This window comes from Myxine glutinosa, chromosome 5, assembly GCF_964187855.1.
Source record: "Myxine glutinosa chromosome 5, kmMyxGlut1.1, whole genome shotgun sequence".
NCBI lineage: Eukaryota > Metazoa > Chordata > Myxini > Myxiniformes > Myxinidae > Myxine > Myxine glutinosa.
The window spans coordinates 37,500,346-37,523,595 of record NC_136265.1 but is presented as its reverse complement, the minus strand read 5'-3'; the positions used below and the strand labels follow the sequence as shown (position 1 = coordinate 37,523,595).

Here is a 23,250-nt window from a genome sequence, read left to right as displayed (position 1 = left end):
ACACCATATCACCGCCCAACAGCCAACAAGTATCATACACCGCCCAACATGACACAGACGGCAACATGTCGACATTATCGCTTTTTCTTTAAACCGAGTGAACCGAGCCGAACCGAATAAACCGAGTGAATTCACCGAGCGAATTTCATCCAATTCCACCGAGTTTCATGAAATTACCGAGAGATATTTCTTCGTTTTTATTTTATTAGTTACCAGCAGAAGTACCCAGCGTTGCCGGGCGGAGGAGGGGGGAAGGGCACGTACACTTTAAACATGTATATACATGTGGGATGTGGGATATATACATGTGGGACATGTGTACGTGTGTGTGTGTGTGCACGTGCATATATGTGTGTGTGCATATATGTGTGTGTATGTGTATGTAGGCTAACCCCCGCTCTAGCAGGGAAAATGGCCTTAAAATGCATGTTGTTGTTGTATGTGTATATATATGTCTGTGTGTGTGTGTGTGTATATATGTGTGTGTGTGTGTATATGTGTCTGTACGTGTGTGTGTGTGTGTGTGGAGATGTATATGTGTATAATGTGCATATATGTGTATATATGTGGATACATATGTGTATATGTGTAATGTGTATATGTGTTTGTACGTGTGTGTGTGTGTGTGTGTGTGTGTGTGTGTGTGTGCATGTGTGTCGATGTACGTGTATATGTGTGTGGGTGTATGTGTGGGTGTATGTGTGTGTGTGTGTGTGTGTGTGTGTGTGTGTGTGTGTGTGTGTGTGTGTGTGTGTGTATGTAAACATGGGCCGGTGTGTGTGTAAAGTGTGAGGAGGTATTGGAGAGGAAAATGCAGAGATATATTTTTAAAACTCGCGCCATGATGATAAACGAAAATACACCGCCTAAAATAACAGTCGACATATATTTAAAATTCGTCACACACATCCATGCCCGTGGGATTCCCACGGGTGACCCCGCTAGTAACTAAATATACTCTCATTTTGAACAGGTTCGAGGGCTCTGCTGCTGATCCCGCTGGGGAAGTTTAGAGCTTTCATATGGCCCCTCAATAGGAATTTCTGACTATGTCAGTGCCTGCAGGGGGCATGATTTTTGGCCTTCGCCCCGAGCGCCACAAACCATCACTACGCCACTGTACATACATGCACACATCCATACACGCACACATACATATACACATTCGCATCCATACGTATACACACACACACGCACGCACACACACACGCACGCACACACACACACACACACACAAACACCCACCCACACACACACCTCCCCTATCTTGCAGTAAAGATAATTATCATTTCTAGGTCACATTGAATATGGGTCGTTTTTGAAAGTGGAGATTGTGGTATATTTGAAAGTGAATATAGTATTTATAAGAAGAGGGAAAATTGCTTTGCAATACATGTCCTCTACCGATCCCAATATTTTGCACAGTCAAGCCGTAAATAAAATTTTAATTGATCAATTGCCCCGAAACTCAAACTTGTTCTGTAACTTGTCATAATAAAGGCATGTACCAAGTTTCAGTTGAATATGTTAAAGGGTAAGGGGAAAAGTCTGGAATACACAGAGTTGTGCTATCTAGGTAGGTGGGACAGACAGACAGACAGACAGACAGATGGAGAGCAAACTTATAGTCCCCTCCGGTGAAACCACTAGAGGATTAATAACGAGCACCTCATGCTGCTGTTCATTCAGTAAACAGTTAAATATTCAAAACTGTCTCAAACAGGTTTTAAAATCCCACTCCTGCTTGTACGTCAATTCCCGACAACACCGTCTGATCATCCAAGCTGCCAAAACAATCAAAAGCAAACTACTTGGCAAGCAACAAAGTGTCTGTTAACCTCAATCTGAGCCTCCATTTCTCCCCAAACACGACCAGTGCCAAACATGCCACATTAGCCAATGCCAGTTTCCGTGATGCGTACCTATGAATCCAGATGAGGGAGGGTTTCGAGGAAGTTCCTCATTTAAGTTCTCCCGCAGTATGTCCCACAGGCCCCAGTAGAAAGCTGGGTGGATCAAGTAGAGGTATTGATTCGGTTGCCGCTGTCGTCGTCGAAGAAATGTCGGGAAAAAATCAAAGTCGGGATGGTGGAACCACTAAGAAATGCAGATGAGCTGGAGGTTAGCATTCGCAGAAGCACAACTAAGTTACAATTAATATTAGGGTAATTATTACGTAAAAACTGAACTGAACAATATGAACGTATTGAGTATGACAGATTACGCGGGGAACATATTGTGATGGTATCGGCCCAAATCAAAGTGAGTGTACCATACTCAGATCGAGAGGGCATTGTCAATGTGACCCCAACACAATATAAAGCACAAAGTGAACAAAAAAGCATATGCAAAACTGATGACAAATCGGTGTCAGGAACGAAAGGGGGCTAGCATGATCTCCACAACCCCAAAACACAGTGCCAATTTGATACATACACCTGAATGAAGAAGTAAATGTATTTTTTTGTCAGATGTAGGGCGCCCCTTTATATGAACTTTTCTGGAGCATTACTTGGTTCTTCCGAAGAACACAAAGGTAGTACAGCATGCACACGATATTTTTTGAATGTCCCTTCGTCTCTATTGTTCGACATTTTCTATAAGCTATGGAATATCCCTGCTTTTCTCTACTTTGCCACATGGCACATACCCTTTTATAAACGGGACTTTTCTGTGCCCCTGGCATTTTACCCAAGAATATAATATACCAGTAGAAGCCAGCAAACAAATTTTCAGTCCCAATGTTAAAGTTGCATACACAAAAACGATACCATAAAATGGAGGGGAAGTTTGCGCCTCCCTTTGATTAATCAAGAGAGACGATATAAAATACTTCAAAAAGTAAGAAGAAAAAAATTACTCAACCCAGATGGGACTCGAATCAACACCACTGAGCTTAGGAGTCTGATAACTTATCCATTAGACCATTAAGCCAGCACATTAGATTTGGGTAATAACATTTTGAAGAGTTATAAAGTATTGTTGTGGTTTTTAGAACCCTCCACTTTGTAAATATCTGTAATATTCCCTTATAAATAATCCCCTGTAAATATTCCCATTTTTGGTGTAAAGGTCAAAGGTCGCACCCTAGTTAGGCCACGAGCAACACGTAGCACACCACAGGCTTCTTCTTTAGTTATTTCATTAGTATGTGTTTCAGGTAAGGATCTGTTTCCAATAGTTGAATCTGCGTTGTATTAATCAAATAACCTAGGCCCCTTCAATTATCCCCAATCTCTCTCTCTCTCCAAGTGCCAATAGCACCTTCAACGGGGCTTGTCCTTCCCAATGCTGCCACATAATCGTATTGCCGTCGTCGCTGCCTTTTGGTTTGTTCCTGCCCGCCGCCATAAGCCACGTGGCAGAGTGGGAGAAGAAGGGAGGAGCGGCCAGGAACATAGGCGTGTCCCCATCAACGCGTCACGAGGGGAGGTACCAATGAACCCTCGCGACTAATCCGGGCCGAGGCGTGTTCACGAGTAGGCGGAGCGAAGCGGACGCAGCTTGATACGCAAGGCTTGTAATAAAAGTGCCGCCGCGGACTACTTCGGCAGATGGGCAGATGCAGGGGAGATGAGCGAATGATCGGCAGATGGAGATGATCGGCAGATACTGAGAATACAGCGCAGAAGCGGCGGATGATAAGAACACTACGCAGAGGATCGCTTGGAATGATCGTTTGATACGAACTGCCATTTGATTTTGAGAGCGTTCGGCACGCTATACGTACGCCGCATTCCAGCCCCTCGCATATGTAAGGTCCGGTCGCGCGCCAACGATACGCGAAGCTGCCTGCCGTTCTTCGCCCGTGGACCCGGAGCCTGGACGGATCCCATCACCTGGAACCATCTGCCTGGACCTTCCTCCCCTACCAGCCACCAATCCGTGTGAGTCTGTCCGTTTGTCCTGGGGTCGTGATAAGTTAAGACTGTTTAGATAAGCTTGCCCTATGTCCTTTTATTTCCTTCTTTTGTATATTCTTGCCTTTCGTTTCCTCTTTTAGTGTAGTTAATAAATCATATTTGTTCTTCCTTCACCCTTCTTATTCTTTGGTTCCTCTCATCCGATCGCTTGCGTCCTGTCCCCAATTGAGTACCTGTGGCACGATTTGGCCAACCGCTTTTAATCGGGTGTAGTCCTTTTGTTAACGGCTCGGATCGTGGATTGCTAAACCGCTCGGCAATTACCATCACATCCGCGGTTCCAGCAGGGACTCATCTCCCTGCTTTGCGGATCGATTGGTGAAGGTATTTGGGAAACCGTTGACCAATCAACCTGGCCAATCTCACCCCGCAAAGGAGCGGGATAGTTCCAGGACCGGAGACCGCCAGCTTAACAAGACAAGGGGATTAACCCCCCCCCCCCCTCTTGCTAACGGGAGTGCCGTACTCTGAAATCCACAACAGTAAGTATATATTTTTATATATTTATTTCTGTACATATATTTTTATACATTTAATTTTAAAACAAAAACTATAGCACTTAGGTAGAATTTGTTTCGAAAGCCATTAACTAGACCTATTGGCCGATGTATATTCCAAGTTTCAGCGAGTTTCAATGTATAGCCCTTGAGATGTGAGCACCAACACATTTTGGTGGACGGACAGACAGACAGACGGACGGACGGACGGACAGACACCAACGTGATTTCGAGGGTTTTCTAAATAAAACTCAAGAATGTGGAAACAGATGTTGCTGAAATTTGTAACATATTACCTCAATGTACAAATAATTTACTTCTGAAATTTGCAGCCGATGTCATCCAGTAGAAGCTGAGAAATGTATTTTCAGTCCCCATACAGAGAAACGATCCCTTATATAAAGGGAGGGGCGCCTCCCTTTGATACAGAGTTATTAGCACATGGAATGGTCTTCCAAGGAAGGTGGTAGAAGTAACAGGTTCTGTTGATATGTCTGAATTGGAATTGGATTTGGATTAGAATTACTTCGAAGCAATGGGCACAGGTTTTAAAATGGCGTGCAGGAATGTTACTTGCCAGAAGATGAGCCTGGAGTGAAGGCTAAGTTGGAGATTGCACATTTATTTGCATGCCATGGCAGGTGGGATTGTGTACATAGGGTGAGGGGTGGGGCAGGGGTTGGGGTCATGGTAGAGATCTGACATTGGCTCGATGGGGTCATGTGATGTCCTCCTGCATCTCATTTTGTTTGCACATGGAGACGCAAGCTAGTGTTTCATTGTCGAGTCTAAACTTACATCATTGTGAACAAGTTATTCAAACACTTCCTCCTATTACTGAACTTAATCTTATTTTCGTTTCACAACTATTCAAGGGGTCGATTTGCTCTTTCTATCCAGTTTTAAGTTACTAAGACAACTTGATGCGATGCCAACATTGAAAGCCAATCTGTACAGTACGAGAGAAAAAGTAAAGAGAAAAATTTGTTTCACTAATCTGTCCTTTACATTCTCAAGTCTATCTCGACTTTTCCATCCTCTAACTATAGGGCTTGGGGAAACTGCAGCCAATATGGAGGAACATCTTGTTTAAGCTTCTAACAGCAAACAAAAAAAAACCAACAACGACTCACAAACAACGACTAATGACGACAAGCAACATAAAGATAATTATTCGTATAATATTTACAAGGGATTATCTCAACAATACTCGTTACCGTTTAACAAATGTGATCAGTGCTTCAGATCTATTGGTATTAGAAATTGATCAAGATGATCTTGTTCTCTGGATTCCACAAGACTTTGTTCTCTGGATTCCAGATGACTCTGTTCTCCGGATTCCAGATGCCTTTGTTCTCTGGGTTCCAGATGCCTTTGTTCTCCGGCTTCCAGATGTCTTTGTTCTCCGGGTTCCAGATGTCTTTGTTCTCCGGATTCCAGATGTCTTTGTTCTCCGGATTCCAGATGCCTTTGTTCTCCGGGTTCCAGATGACTCTGTTCTCCGGATTCCAGATGCCTTTGTTCTCCGGGTTCCAGATGCCTTTGTTCTCCGGGTTCCAGATGTCTTTGTTCTCCGGGTTCCAGATGACTTTGTTCTCTGGCGTCCATATGACTGTGTTTTTCTGCATTCCAGATGACTTTGTTCTCTGCATTCCAAATGTCTTTGTTCTCTGGGTTCCAGATGACTTTGTTCTCTAGGTTCCACAAGACTTTGTTCTCTGGGTTCCACAAGACATTGTTCTCTGGATTCCAGCTGACTCTGTTCTCTGGATTCCAGATGCCTTTGTTCTCTGGGTTCCAGATGCCTTTGTTCTCTGGATTCCAGATGCCTTTGTTCTCTTGATTCCAGATGCCTTTGTTCTATGGGTTCCACAAGACTTTGTTCGCTGCATTCCAGAAGCCTTTGTTCTCTGGGTTCCAGATGCCTTTGTTCTCCGGATTCCAGATGCCTTTGTTCTCTGGATTCCAGGTGACTCTGTTCTCCGGATTCCAGATGCCTTTGTTCTCTGGGTTCAAGATGCCTTTGTTCTCCGGGTTCCAGATGCCTTTGTTCTCTGGGTTCCACAAGACTTTGTTCTATGCATTCCAGATGACTTTGTTCTCTAGGTTCCATATGCCTTTGTTCTCTGGGTTCCAGATGCCTTTGTTCTCTGGGTTCCACAAGACTTTGTTCTCTGCATTCCAGATGACTTTGTTTCCTCGGTTCCATATGCCTTTGTTCTCTGGGTTCCAGATGCCTTTGTTCTCTGGATTCCATATGATTTTGTTCTCTGGGTTCCAGATACCTTTGTTCTCTGCATTCCAAATGTCTTTGTTCTCTGGATTCCAGATGCCTTTATTCTCCGGGTTCCAGATGCCTTTGTTCTCTGGGTTCCAGATGACTTTGTTCTCTGGGTTCCAGATGACGTTGTTCTCTGGGTTCCATATGACTTTGTTCTCTGGGTTCCAGATCACTTTGTTCTCTGGGTTGCAGGTCACTTTGTTCTCTGGGTTCCATATGACTTTGTTCTCTGGGTTCCAGATCACTTTGTTCTCTGGGTTGCAGGTCACTTTGTTCTCTGGGTTCCATATGACTTTGTTCTCTGCATTCCAGATGCCTTTGTTCTCCGGGTTCCAGATACCTTTGTTCTCTGCATTCCAAATGTCTTTGTTCTCTGGATTCCAGATGCCTTTGTTCTCTGGGTTCCAGATGCCTTTGTTCTCTGGGTTCCAGATGACTTTGTTCTCTGGGTTCCAGATGACGTTGTTCTCTGGGTTCCATATGACTTTGTTCTCTGGGTTCCAGATCACTTTGTTCTCCGGGTTGCAGGTCACTTTGTTCTCTGGGTTCCATATGACTTTGTTCTCCGGGTTGCAGATCACTTTGTTCTCCGGGTTGCAGATCACTTTGTTCTCTAGATTCCAGATGATCAGCACTGATTGGGAGATAGTTATTCAGGTGAACAGGTAGACTTACTCCCAGGTGCCTGACACTCAGGGTGTTTAATTACATTGTGCGAGGAACCTCAGTGAAATTCTTCATGAATGACCCAAAGATGTATTTTCAGTGCAGTAATTATTATTCTGCCATGAAAGTTCTCCATCATTAAGCAGAACCATCCCCCTCCCCCCCCCCCCCCCCACACCCCAACAAAAAGAACCACACGTGTGTTTGACCAACCAGGTATTTACAATATATCAGAATAGTTTTTATAACATTAATCAAACATATAGCCTACCTTGATTTGGATTTGGAAGGCCATTCCCATAGCTCCAATTTAATGCTTTATAATTATTGACCGTGTTAAAATGCTTTCCAAATGAGCAAATAAGTGTGTTTTCTTTCAAGTAACAATGTGTGGTATTCAAACTGCATACTTTTAGAACAATGTCATAACTACTTAAGCTTTCAAGTGTTCTTGACAATCTGCAGAATCAGCACAAGATGAAGCACGTTTGCATTTCAATTTGCTTTCATTGCGAGCATGCACAGCGATGGAGGCCAAGAATGACGTAATTTCATTACAACCGAGCCAAGTAAAGCTATAGGCCTGTTCCAAAGAAATCTGAACAAACGGGCAGCAATCCCAGCAGCAGATGCCAGGCCATCACTTTCCTCTTCAATTTCCAGCTGTATGCCTATTTGCTGAATCATAACACTTGGCATCATGTTGGCACAGAGAAAAACCTGCTCATAAAGATGGCGTCCTTGTGGTAGATTTTGATACAATATACAGATATGTGATTGTTAGCCGCGTCGCAGACGCTGCTCATAGAGTGCCCTCTGCTGTTGCTGTTGTTGTTGTTGTTGTTCTTCTTCTTCTTCTTCTTCTTCTTCTTGTTCTCGCAGAGAAGACAAAACCTCAAAGCTCCACCCATTCTGGGAACCATAGCTCCACCCATTCTGGGAGAGCCTTCATATAAACAAATATCCACCATTTTATTAACTCGCATAGCTTTGAGGCCTGTTTTGTAGGCCCGTGGTGTCTTCCTCTCTCACACAGTTTTATTTCAAATCAAATTCGATATATCATTTCATTTTTCACAGTCGCTAACATAGTTTTAGACTCGGTTGAAAAAAAACGGGAAGAAAATCTGATGAAAGTTGCCCTTTATAGAACAAAATGAATTCTCAAAGGCCTGTAACTTCAAGTCCATTGAGATATTTTTTTTTAAATCGCGGCATGGTCAGTCATACACCGCCCGAAATAAGAGACGGGAAAATGCCGAGATATATATATTTTGTTTAAATCGCCGTATGGTCAGTCATACACCGCCCGAAATAACAGACGGGAAAATGCCGAGATATATTAAAAATTCGTCCATTTGATGACAATCGTCACGATGAAATATTTAATTTATACGTCGTCACAATAATGTGGAGAGAGGAGCATAGCTTCGTTCACGTGTCGCCACACACGGGAAATTGCCGAGATATATTTTTTTAAAATCGCGGCATGGTCAGTCATACACCGCCTGAAATAACAGACGGGAAAATGCCGAGATATATTAAAAATTCGTCGCCACACACGGGAAATTGCCGAGATATATTTTCACTTTGCACAAAAATAACATCAAGTAATCGAATCAAAAGGAATGTCCTGTGCCTATAACATCGACGTTATAGGCACAGCTGCATCTAGGCATTGTGTAACATCGACGCGGCTTTTGTTTTAATTAAAACTTTTTGTACTTGTTTTTACATATCAAGCTGTATTGAGAGCATCTCAGGAGGTCATAAGTGTTCTAAGTAGGTATTGGATCTCCTGCAAAGTTTTATCGCTTGTACACCTGTCCGAAAGAATGAATATGCGCTGACAGATTAATGGAAGGACCCCAGCCTCTAGCCTTTCCTTCCTAATTGCACATAAGGAACTGGGATAAATAAATAAATAAATAAGAGGGAGAATTGCTTTGCTGTACATGTCCCCGACCGATGTGATATTTTCTAAGTCAAAAAAGGGTTCCGTGTCTGATAGAAGGATGTGTAATTATGTTGGAACTTCAATTATGTCATTCACAACGATGATCAATATAATTATGTAAATCACAACAATGATAATAACACCCAAATTGTCAATACAATTATGTAAATCACAACAAGGACAACACAAAACTGTCAATATAATTATGTGAATCACAACAATGATAATAACACCCAAACTGTCAATATAATTATGTAAATCACAACAAGGACAACACAAAACTGTCAATATAATTATGTAAATCACAACAATGATAATAACACCCAAACTTTCAATATAATTATGTAAATCACAACAAGGACAACACAAAACTGTCAATATAATTATGTGAATCACAACAATGATAATAACACTCAAACTGTCAAATAAATAATGTAAATTACAACAATGATCATAACACCCAAACTGTCAATACAATTATGTAAATCACAATGATAATAACCCCCAAACTGTCAATATAATTATGTAAATCACAACAATGATAACACTCAAACTGTCAATTAAATGATGTCAATTACAACAACGATCATAACACCCAAACTGTCAATTCAATTATTATGTAAATCACAACAATGATAAATAACACCCAATCTATCAATACAATTATGTAAATCACAACAATGATCATAACACCCAAACTGTCAATTAAATTATGTAAATCACAACAATGATAATAACACCCAATCTATCGATACTATTATGTAAATCACAATGATAATAACACCCAAACTGTCAATACAATTATGTAAATCACAACAATGATCATAACACCAAAAATGTCAATACAATTATGTAAATCACAACAATGATCATAACACCCAAAATGTCAATACAATTATGTAAATAACAACAATGATTATAACACCCAAAATGTCAATACAATTATGTAAATCACAACAATGATCATAACACCCAAAATGTCAATACAATTATGTAAATCACAACAATGATCATAACACCCAAAATGTCAATACAATTATGTAAATCACAACAATGATCACAACACCCAAAATGTCAATACAATTATGTAAATCACAACAATGATAATAACACCCAAACTGTCAATACAATTATGTAAATCACAATGATAATAACACCCAAACTATCAATACAATTATGTAAATCACAACAATGATAATAACACCCAAACTGTCAATACAATTATGTAAATCACAATGATAATAACACCCAAACTATCAATACAATTATGTAAATCACAATGATAATAACACCCAAACTATCAATACAATTATGTAAATCACAACAATGATAATAACACCCAAACTGTCAATATTGTCGCGCGGACCCTCCCGGTTAATACCAGGGACCCGCGGAAGGCAATTATGCAAATCACAACAATGATAATAACACCCAAAGTGGAACATGGTCAAACAAGTGGAACATGTCTTTCAATTCTGACAAATCCCACACTCTTACTATGTCTCTCCGAAAAGACCGACTGGACAATCCTTCCACCTACTTTCTCAACAATCCCCTCCAAGAAGTTCTGTCGCTCAAGCTTTTGGGTCTCACTATCTGCCATGATCTTTCTTCGGAAAACCACATTTCCAAGCTGGCCTCCAAAGCCAGTCGCCGACTGGGCATCCTCCATCGTGCGAAGTCCTTCCTTGGCACACCTGAGCTCCTCACCACATACAAGGCTTTCATCCGCAGCTCAATGGAATACTGTTCCCCCCTCTGGGCCGGTGCTCCTGCCTCACACCTAGCTCGGCTTCACGCTATTGAAACCAAAGCGTTCAGAATCATTGGAATCTCCCGCGATGAAGCTAACTCCGAGGGCCTTTCACTCACTCACCGCAGGCAGGTTGGTGGTCTTTCTGTCTTCTACCGACTCCTCTCCGGCCTTGCTCCCCCAGCTCTCTCTGTGCTCTGTCCCCCAAATATTCCTACAGGTCGCACAAGATCTGCCTGCAACCCTCTTATGGTTAAACTGCCAAAATCAAGACTCTCTGCTCACCTTCACTCCTTCATTCCTCTTTTCTCCCGCCTCTGGAACAAACTCCCCCAGTCCCTTCAATCCCACTCCTCCCTCCAGGTCTTTAAAACAGCTGTTCACTACCATCTTATCTTTCCCCATGCAAAACCTTGATTTTTTCTACCCCCGCTAATTCACCCCAGATACACTTTTTTTTTGAAATTCCAACTTCTTTCCTGGAAGTCCTTGTATTGTCCATATGTTTATACCTCTCCCACCCCCCCCCCCCAAGCCCTCTCCCTCCCACAGCTCTCTCGATGTCCGTGCTCTCAAATGTTGTGTTTGTGTCCTTCCCCCTCTCTCCCCATCTTGTCTTCCGCTCCCCTTATTTTGTGTTTTATGTGTCGGTTTGACTTTTTGTGTGATTCATGTTAGCTCTTTCATGAGCCTCGATCTTGTATACGAAAAAAACCAAAAACTGTCAATACAATTATGTAAATCACAACAATGATCATGTCAATACAAGGGGTGATATTATAACGCAAATGATTCAAGCATTGATAAATTAGTGTTCATATCCCTTTGAGTATCTGAAATTCCATGAATTTCCATGACTTTCCTTGACTTTGCCCCGACTCCTGACTGATTTTCCATGACCCTACACAGGCATATTTTACTCACCCCCTACCTCAAAACACATCAGCAATATTATGCAAATTGTATCTGGGATTTAAAGTTGACCACTATCCTGCTTCAGTTGACTAACAGATTCGGTAAGTCACTGTTAACATGACAATGTGGTGGGTTACACATAGAAGACCTGCAAAGAACAAAGCGGGATAGATATCAAAACCTGACGATAGATGAGAATCCTTAGTTGAGCTGTCCTGATCTGCAGTTGTCAATGGGAAAATTATCAATGGGAAATTGCGTTCCGAGTACGGAACGAAAGATTTAGGAACGATTCTCAGGAACGTAGCTCGTCCGTACACATTTGTTTTATTCTGAAAAATAACAGAAAACACACTCGCTTTCAATTTCCACGATTTTCCATGACTTTCCAGGCCTGGACAAGCATTTTGTTAAATTCCATGGCTTTCCAGGATTTCCATGACCCGTACGAACCCCTTGTTTGGCGCAATGGATACCACATATTAAATCCACCAAAGCTTAGTATCATGTATGTTCCATGAAATTTTGTTGGATAGTGTAGTTATAAGAGAAAAATGGTACACAGTAACAGAATAACAAGATTCTTAAACCATATACTCCCTCTATCAAAGGAAGACAAGCTTCTGACTATGTAGACATTAAGACATGGCACAAAGAAGATGTTGCCGCTCACTACAACTCCTTACATAGGTTGCACTGCAGCGTCATGAACACGACAACATTACATTACACTCTTAACATGTATCGGCCAGCTTGCTTGGGAGAGGGGGTATGTCTGGGGGGGAGTAAGGTAGCTTGGGGGGGGGGGGGGGTGGGTAAGGTAGCCGGAAACAGTTTGTAAATTTTTCCCCTTCCCCAGGTGAACTAGATTGTACAGGGGGGGGGGGGGGTAAGGTAGCCGGAAACAGTTTGTAAATTTTTCCCCTTCCCCAGGTGAACTAGATTGTACCGGGGGGGGGGGGGGTAAGGTAGCCGGAAACAGTTTGTAAATTTTTCCCCTTCCCCAGGTGAACTAGATTGTACCGGGGGGGGGGTAAGGTAGCCGGAAACAGTGTTTGTAAATTTTTCCCCTTCTCCAGGTGAACTAGATTGTACCGGTTCAAGCTTGTCTCATTGACGCTGCAGTGCAACCTCCCTCGTGGGGTTGTAGCAAGTCACAGGTCAGCGAATAAAGAACAAGAAATAAAAATAAATCGCGATTTAATAGTTGCGACTTTTTAGGTATTTTTTGTTTGAGGCGGGAGGATAAAAGTAAAAGTCACCCAGTGATCTTTGCAAAGTAATGATGAATAATTGAATTACGTGTTTCAGACCTGTTTGAGGTCGAGACTTTGGGGCGCGGGGTCCCAGACCAGCAAGGGAATGTTTTTGTAAAGACTGCTTTTGGTAAAATTGAAACTTTTCTTTGCCAATATCTGGAAAAAGGAAAAGGGTAAAAAAAAAAGTTGGATTGACAGGTGAGAAATGGAAGGCACAACATAACAAGTCACTGCAGTAGAATTACAGAGGCAATTATTGGGGAAATAGGAAAGGTGAAAATGCTGCAGAACAATTAAATGTGCTAGTAGCAAGTGAACAAAACAAAAGAGAAGGCAAATAAAACATAACAATTTCACTTCATGCACATTATTCAACGTAATCTAAGATGAAGTTTTTGATTCAAAAAATTAATATAATTCACCATTCATATGAAGCTACCCCTAATCAGCCACAGATTGCTACAGCAACAGCGCTGCACAATGAGGGACGATATGATTTACCTTTATAATCAGCTAATCTTAAGCCAAAAACAAATCTAAATTGTTGGAAGGAAGGAACGATTCATCTTCCTATAATTCACCAAATGTCTGCCTGTCTGTCTGTCTGTTCCCAGGTACCGCTAAAACGGCTGAACCGAACGCAACGAAATTTTGGGTGGGTAATCGTGGGACCCCCTGGAGTAAAATAGACTATATTGTTTTTCCAATGAGGAATTTTTTCCCAATTTTCAAATTTTTCCAAACACGATGGAATAATATTTACGGATATGAACAGTGATGTGGCTTTTATTGAAATTCTACAAATACTGTTTAGATTTTGATGATTTGCGTGTGATATGATTAACGGATGTTTATATGAATCGTTTAAAATTTTAAAAAAGCCTTCAATTTCTGATATTTTGCCTTTTCATTTGGGGCTCCCAATTGAAGCCCCGCCCGTAGGGCGGGTACCGTTGCTAGTCATAATAATATGACAGAGCAAAAATTACAAGATGGAGCAAAAAGCAGGAAATACGAGGAAACTTTTACAGATAAAGTAAAAACTCTTTTATCCAGAAATCCAAACACCGGAAACACCAATTATCTGGGAAAAAATAATCATGGCATCTCATGCATTAACGATTATGCGCAAAATCATTCATCTTTCGGAATCGCCACCGTAGTTCCGGTAGCCATCTGCTCCACCATGCGGTGCTACAGTTGGTAGTATAATTAGTGCTGTAAGTGAAGTGGGTTTCCGAACTGCAACTCACCGGTGTATGCACTTCCGCACTGAGCTGGGCCTTGTGGCCAACCCGAGGTTGACTAACTCTGAAAAGCACTTGGTAAATGAGTTGCTGTCCTCAAAGCCAAACATATTTGCCGAATACCTTAAGTTTATTTGCCACCGTTGGACTTAGTCTGAAACGGGGGCTTATGGATTGGGTCTCGTCCGTCCATGTGTCCGCAATCATATCTCGAATATGTATGGCCTGATTTTGTTCATACTTTGAATAAAGACAATACATGATAGCATACATAAGCACATCATTTTGTTTCGCGATGCGATCAAAGATGGCCGATTGGCCGCCATTTTAGTTGCAAAAGACCCGATGTTGAACATGTCCTCAACCATTTCTCAGACATGCATTTACCGATGTTGTTCAAGCTTGGCACACAGATAACGAATGATGGCTTACACATGCACGTCATTTTTTTTGGACATCAGATTGGCAGCCATTTTGTTACTTAAACGTGCCCCCAACCATTTCTTGAACATGCATGGTCTGTTTATGTTAAACTTGGCAGATGCACAGTACATGATGGCATACACGTGCACCTCACTATATTTTGCGATATAATCAAAGATGGCCGACTGGTGGACTCACGGCCATTTTAGTTGTAAATAACCAGATATTGACCACATCCTCAACCATTTATCGGACATGCATTTGCTGATGTTGTTCAAACTTGGCACACAGATAATGAATGACGGCTTCCATATGCACGTCATGTTCTTTCGAGATCAGATCCAAGATGGCAGACAGGCGGCCAATTTGTTACTTAAACGTGTCCCAATACAATACAAAGCCAGTACATGAGAGTGGAGATGTCTCAGATTAGATATTAGGATTTATTTTACCTCAACATTTATTTTATTCCCATGCTTTATTTCATTAAATTCATTATTGTGCATTTCATTTGTTGTGTTGTTTATTCGTTTTGTGGGTTTCGGATAAAACCTCATGAGCCCTGTGCAGGTAAGCACTTTGGTTCCTTCGGTGCCGCACGCACAATAAAAAAAGTACCGCCAATTTTCGGCCGACCGGTTATCCATCTAAGGCTGGTTTTCTTCGGCTACGGACTTCACAGTATCGAGAGCTATGGAGTAAGAGGAAAGATGGACAGTTGGAGTTGAAAGTGGAAGAGACTGGATAAAGGAAGTAGATGTTACTTGCGAATTCATGAGGCGAATTGATGTTTTCCTTCCAACATCTTTTTCAAAGCCAGCAGTAGGTGCAGAATTGAATCGCATGACATAATCATGTGTATCTGAATGATAAAAAGGTTCATCAGATAATTATTGTCAACTACAAGTTAAATATCTCGTCACAGGAAATTAACAGTTGAAGCAGCCATGAAAAACTTGATATAAGCTCAGCTCGCCATATTGTGAATTACCATCCGGCATGATATATACCGCCTTTAGAGGCCATTATCCGGCATGATATGATTTGTGATATATAAAACAAGAAATATGTTATGATCGCCACACCGTACACACCCAAACCCACACCCTACACACTCAAACCTTCCTCCTCACTTCATCACAACCCAAAGCCTCACTTTGCCCCCAACAAAGCCTCCCCCCATCCTGCACCTTCCCAACGCCTCCTCCTCTATCTTTAACTGCATCGGCCTCAAGCGTCAGAGGTCTCGGCTCTAACCTGACAGATCTCTCAATGTAGGCTACTGCTGACAAACCAGACATCATCTGTTTAACAGGATCCTTCCTCCCACAGGACGTCCCTAACTCCTTATTGTCTCTCCCAGGTTATTGTCTCCTCCAATTTAATAGGCCTGAAACATGCCCTGGCGACGGAGTTGCACTTTACATCAATAACTCAGTTTCTCACTGCCCTTGTACTGATCTTACACATCCCAACTCTGAGGAGTACCTCTGGCTGCGACTTCCACACCACACCCACTTCTTGTTCATCTGTGTGTTGTACTGTCCCCCTAACAGTGACAATTCCATCTACATCTCTCTCTCAGACAACATAGACAAACCTTTAACCACTGATCCAAACTCTCTCTCTCTCTCTCTCTCTCTCTCTCTCTCTCTTTCCTCATACATGGTGATTTCAACTTGGTTGGTTGTGGGTACCTCTCTCACCAACGGTGGCACTTCAGCAAAGGACTGATGGGAATGACTCAATATGTGAACTATCCAACACGGATTTCTCCCAATGGCAAATCCTCCCTTCTGGACTTGGTGACTGCTCTTCCTCTGCTCCAATGGGTTCATCTGATCATATGTTTGTGAAAGTCACCATCTCTCTGGCTATTCTCAGAGAGCCGCCTCAGTGCCGGCAAGTCTGGCATTTCACTCAAGCAGATTGGCAGGGGCTGCAAGCAGCTATCTCTCTTCAGGACTAGTCTCCCATATATACTGACCCTGATCAAAAACTTGGAATATGACTTTCAATCCTGACAAATCACACAATGTCATGATCTTTCTCCAAAGGACTGTTTGGCAAACCCTCCTATCTATTTTCTTTATAATCCACTTGAGGAGGTTCAGTCATTCAAACTTCTTGGTCGCACTATCAGCCATGATCTTTCTTGGGCAAACCACATTTCAAAGTTGGCCTCTAAAGCCAGCCGTCGATTGGGCATCCTCTGTTGTACAAAGTCCTTCCTTAGCACACCTGAACTCTTATCCACCTACAAAGCTTTCATCCACAGGTTGATGGAGTACTGCTCTCCCCTCTGGGCTGGCTCTCCTGCTTCACATCTTGCTCAGATTGATGTGAACACCAAGGCTCTCAAGATTATTGGAATGTCCCATGATAAAGCTGAGTCTATGGGCCTATCACTTGGCCATTGCAGACAGCTCAGTGGTCTCTCTGTCGTCTCCCGTCTCCTTTCTGGTCTTGCACCCTCTGCTCTTTCTGTGCTCCCCCATCTCCCAGATTTATGCACGGCTCACATGGTCCACCATCAACCCCCTTCTGGTGAAACCACCTAAATCGGGGATCACTGCTCACCTCCATTCATTCGTTCCTTTTATGTCCCACCAGTGGAACCAAGTTCCACATGCTCGTCAATCTCATTCTTCCCTCCAGGTCTTCAAGACAGCTGTTCACCACCATCTCAGATCGTCCTCAAAGCAAAACATGACCTTTTCTACCCTCAAACATCTACTCTCCCTACCCACCCTGCAATCCCTCCTTCCAAATTTCCAGTTTCCTTCTGTATCCAACTTGTCCACTCCATGCATCCTCTCCTGCCCCCCATTATCTATCTGCACCCCTCTGTCTTGGGGTTCGTATATACTGTTGGTGTTTCCACCCTCTCTCTGCTGTTTCTTTTGTACTGTTGCATCCTGATTCCTTCAGCATACTTGTCCTAGCTCTTCCATGAGCCTCGACTATGTATACCAAAAAAACAAAAAAAGAAACAAGAAAAAGAGCAATCAGAGATTGCAAACCCTCACCAGGATGTATTTTCAGTGGTTTTTTAAGGTTGTTGTGTTAAAACAAATATGGCGGCCGAACGACGTGATCGATGACGTCATTATTTTTTCTCCACCAAATTTTTGCCTACATGACGCTCAAGAAATTTCATCTTGATGGGATGTTTTGTACTTGTCGAATTATGACATCATAATGGAGGCATCATCATAAAATGGCCTCTAAAGGTGGTTATTTTTTTTATATTTTAATGGAGGCACCTATGACATCATCAGTAACATATTTTATTCCCCATGGAGAGTTCTTTACAAGGAGCCATGTCTCAATTTTTTCTATTCAGCGCTTTCCGAGATATAAAGGTGCAAATTTTTTCGATTTTTCCAAGATAGCGGGCAAACCACGTGACCTATGACGTCATAATTATCATTAAAAAAATTATACAGGTGGAGTTGCACCTATGGTGAAAATTCCCTGTCAATCGGACCAACGGTTGCAGAGAAAATCATATTTATTCTGTGCGGACAAACAGACAAACAAACGGACTCAAATGCAATACCCTCTCCTCTGGCGAGGGTAAAAACAACAAATACAAACACACCGATTTCAGAGCCGAGGTTGGAGCCAAGCAGAGCACCAGCCGAAGAGACGACAGCACAGGTGCGATGGTCATCCTGGTTTGCTCCCATCGCCTTGTCCAACCTTGGCTGCTTTAGTGCATTCACCCAGCTGGACATCTTTGAAAATGGCGGTTCACTGCTATTTATTGTAAAAGGTAAGGAGGAAAGTTTGCGGAATATCTTGCAAGCCAGCTGGTGCTGCATGGCTGCTGCAGTCCTTTTATTGCTGGTGTTAAACATTCCAGAAGACATCACCTTCATGGCAAACGAATCCCGTGCTTGCTGACTACCATTGTATATGTGTGAAGACAAGATCCAAAGATGGTGGCCGATTTGGTTCCAATTTAAATATCCTGACATCATGGAACATGTGACTATTGCAAAAATGGTGGAAAAAAATAGAATGAAATGAAGTCCTCTAAAGCTATGGAGGTTTGGCGACCGTGGCCGCAGAGGTCTGGCGTCAGTCATGGCTTTATTGCTGAGGTGAGGGGGAAGAAAGGGGGGGGGGGGGGGAGAGGGAAGCGTAAATCAAGAAATCCTTCCAAGGTCTTCTATTTCAAGGCCTAATGCTATAATCATACTTTCACACCAACCAATCTGATTATTCACTACCCTGACAGCAGAGTAGCTTCGCCAGCCTGAGAAGTCTTCCATCCCTCACCATTCCATGTATTCACCCACACACACCAACCGAGCCTCACCGAGTTACTCACCAAGGATCTTGGCTCAACGCACCTCATCCCAAGATTGTGAAAAGTCATGGTCAAAACCTCTTCTCTCAAAAAGCCTGAAAAAAAGATCAATCGAACCAATGACCGATAACGTTATAAACATTTCAGCAAGGGTTCTATTCAAGACATTCAAACTCAAAATGCTGGTATTTTGAATAAAAATGGCGAGGCTTATGGAGGAACAAGAGGGACAAAATGACTGAAAGAAACAAGAAACGCAGTGTGACGCAGGGGCAGTTACATTTCAATATGAGTCTGCGAGGGATAGGCAGGAAGGAAAAGCATTGGTCAGTTTTGAAACCCTACTGTAGGGGAAAAGATAAATCAAAACAATGATTAACAACCACATTTGTAAAGCAAGACTCATGATGGCAGCCACCCCGCACATTCATATATTCCTGAATCACAGTTGATACAAATAGAATGGAGAGGGAGATATCTCTCCAAAGAACAAATGAAGAATGACAACTAGAAGGGCACTCAGTAGAGCGCAAACCTCTGCCTGGCTCACCTGTTTACGTTTTGTACCACACGATGCTGAAAGCATAACCTTGGTCCACCTTCGGTGGCAGAGGTACTAACTTTCTAAAGTCTATGGAAGAGATTTGCTCAGTAATTAGATATGAATGGGTCTATCTTCTACTGATGCAATGTTCCACCAGGACTGTAGCATGAACTTCCAAAACATGAAACAAATTCCATGGGAGCAAAGGACACCAACCACCTTTAGAGGGCATTTTTTTCCCCGCAGGGCAGGGGTTGGCCTTTTTTTGGGCACCGTGGTCCTATTTTTGAAGCAAAGTTTTATGGCCGGATACCCTTCCTGCCGCCAACCCTGTTAGTCGCCTCTTGCGACACGCAGGGAATTACCAGTGAACTGGTACTCAATTTGCGGACCTCGGAAGGATGACGGGCTGCGTCAACCCCCCTGGTGTTAATTCGGCGATCGACCGGGATTCGAGCCCAGGATCCTAGGATCCCAAGCCGGCACCCTAACTGCTACGCCAACACCAGGCTGAGCTATGAGCAAAGGACACCACACAAACAAAAAAGGGAAGGTAGGCCACACGACACAGAGCTTTCACGGTGGTAGTTCAGTACCTACAAGGAAACAATGATGATTTTTTGAGTGACTGATAATTATCAACCATTTGGATTCTTAATTTGTGGTGGCATCATTGGCTGAGGGTGTGGCTATGCCCTCTGCTGGTTAGGGCAGAAATTTAGAATCCCTTCATCGTGCCGGAGATGAGTCGCCTATTCTTCACGAAGGACACCATGGGATCTTTAACATCCACCAACTAATGCTGGTAGACGGGACGCCCATGCAGTTCAATGTCCAACCAAGGGATGAACCACACATGGATGAATCATCTTGCCTGTGAAACACCGGGATGACACTTTATAACTGGGTCGGGATTCAAACCCAGGCTAGACAGCTTAGAGACAAGTGTGCGTACCTCTAGGCCATCCTGTCAGCCCGACCATTTGGATTCATCTCCATGAAATCCAGACTATTGTATCATTCTGGTGACAAAGTTGTTAGACTTAGTCCAAAATGGGGGCTTATTGATTGGGACTTGTCCGTCCGTCCGTGCGTCTGCAACAATATCTCGGAAAGGTGTGATCCGATTTTGTTCAAACTTGGCATACCTTTTGGACCTTTTGGACCCGAGGACCTTTTGGGTCCTCGGGTACATGATGACATACAGATGTGCCTCACTTTATTTTGCGATCTGATCAAAGATGGCCGACTGGTAGACTGGCAGCCATTTTCGTTGTAAAAAACCCGATATTGAACACGTCCTCAACCATTTCTCGGACATGCATTTCCTGATCTTGTTCAAACTATGAACGCAGATAATGAATGATGGCTTACATATGCATGTCATTTTTTGAGATCAGATTCAAGATGGCTGACTGGCAGCCATTTTGTTACTTAAACGTGTCCCCAACCATTTCTCAGACATGCATGGTCTGATTTTGTTCAAACTTAGCACAAAGACAGTACATGAATATACATATGAAGATTTTGAAGATTTTGCTTTGTAATCCAAACAAAGATGGCCGACTGACGGCATTCAACTCCGTACATCAAAATTATTAAAACCATGGGGTATATGGCATTTTATGTCTTTTTCTTCTTGTTTTTGCTGAAATCAATGGGAAATCCCATGTTGTTACATCTAGAGGCACAGCTGAGACTAGTCTCCATGATTTATCCTCTGTGCCGATGATTGATGATCCTGGAGCAGATAAAATGCATACCTTATCAACGACTGTGCAACTATCAAACAGGGCTTGGATATCAAACAGGGTTTGGATTTTATTCCACAGTCACTAAAGCGTCTTCTCCAATTTATTACGTTTGGAAAGGATACAAATCTCAAAGTTGCATCCATTGGTCAAGCTACAATACAACCTGCAAGGCCAAGAGTTGTTTTAGCCCCACTGCACATAGGGCTTGGCTTGCAACTGCACCGCCATTTTGGATCAAGGTTTATAATTGACACTTTCTATCAACATGGCCTTTGTAGCTCCTACAAAGAAGTAAAGATGTTTGAAAGAAGTGCAGCTGTCACACGCAAGCCCTCAATATATCCGACTTACCTCCCGGGACAGTTTGGTCAATATGGAGCCGATAATGTTGACCACAACACTTGGAACACTGATGTGCTGAGCACCTTCTGTGCAGTAGCGATCATCACCACCACAACACCAGGATCCACCACTTGTAGTAGAACTGTTCCAAGAGTTGTTTTAACCAAAGATGACAAAGTAGAAGTTGGAAGAACTGAGATTCTCCAATTTAAACAGACTGTGCAATGGCCTTGATTCTGTATAGTGGACAAAATCGGTCCATACATCTCCAAAACATGGTTGTGGACGGACGGACGGAACCAAATCCATAAGTCCCCATTACAGACTAAGTCCAACGGGGGCTAATAAAATCACCAGGCCATTATGGCCAGTTATGACACACGCTGCCAAAAGAGATCGTCCAGGTAAGTCAACCATCCATCTCTTGCTGATGACCAACCATCCAACTCTTGCAACCATCCATCTTCTGCTTGTGAGTAAACAGACTAGCAAATATGGCTTCACACCCATGACCCATCATTACGCTTGACCAGCCTTTGTGGCGGGAGGCAATGGCAATTGTCGTGAGCAAACCAGAAGACAGTGATCCAAAGTTGATTGTGCTTTGGCTTGGTGCGCGACATGTCCAAATGAGTTTCTTGGCTTGCATTAGCCATTTGATGGCAGCGTCTGGTTTGGAGGAAGTCCTTCAGGTAAGCCTATGCTGTAAAATTACAGTGGAAAACATGCTCAGTGGTGAAACAATTTCCAGAGTAATCTGTGGTCGCTTTCTTGTTTATGCACATTGATTACCCTCAACACATTGATTGCCTCAGCTGCATTTGAAATACCATACATTTAGGATACACTAGGGGGCCCGTTGGTCCATTGGACTAAATTTTCATTGGTGTGCATGGCCTTGTAGCATACCTGCCTGCCAGACTCGGGGGTATTTTGGGTCCTGGGAGTCTTTTGGGTGCTTGGGAACTTTGTGGTCTTTTGGGTCCTCGTGGACTTTTGGGTGCTCTGGGTCTTTTAGGTCAGTGGGGACTTTTGTGTCTTCTGGGTCTTTTGGGTCCTCGGGAACTTTGTGGTCTTTTGGGTTTTCGGGGACTTTTGGGTGCTCTGGATCTTTTAGGTCAGTGGGGACTTTTGTGTCTTCTGGGTCTTTTGGGTCCTCAGGAACTTTGTGGTCTTTTGGGTCCTTGGGGACTTTTGGGTCCTCTGGGTATTTTAGGTCAGTGGGGACTTTTGTGTCTTATAGGTATTTTGGGTCCTCGGGAACTTTGTGGTCTTTTGGGTCCTCGGGGCCTTTTGGGTGCTCTGGGTCTTTTGGGTCCTCTGGGTATTTAGGAGTCTTTGGAGTTTTAAAGGGTCTTCAAAAGTTGAAGG

The 23,250-nt window shown here is 42.8% G+C and overlaps 1 protein-coding gene across 14 annotated transcripts in view; it reads right to left on the bottom strand.

Moving 5' to 3' along the window:
- ST6GAL2 (ST6 beta-galactoside alpha-2,6-sialyltransferase 2) overlaps positions 1-23,250 on the bottom strand; it is an 86,636-nt gene that overhangs the window by 10,358 nt on the left and 53,028 nt on the right. For 13 of the 14 annotated variants that reach the window (XM_078777918.1, XM_068117337.2, XM_078777920.1 and 10 more), the window contains 5 exons: positions 19,261-19,334; positions 18,526-19,025; positions 15,686-15,783; positions 13,306-13,407; positions 1,923-2,097 (listed from right to left, as the gene is read on the bottom strand). In XM_078777918.1, the coding sequence (XP_078634044.1) occupies positions 1,923-2,097; positions 13,306-13,407; positions 15,686-15,783; positions 18,526-19,015 (865 nt within the window). In that variant the 5' untranslated portion in view covers positions 19,016-19,025; positions 19,261-19,334. The remainder of the gene's footprint in view (positions 1-1,922; positions 2,098-13,305; positions 13,408-15,685; positions 15,784-18,525; positions 19,026-19,260; positions 19,335-23,250) is intronic. The other variant, XM_068117339.2, reaches the window with a different exon arrangement.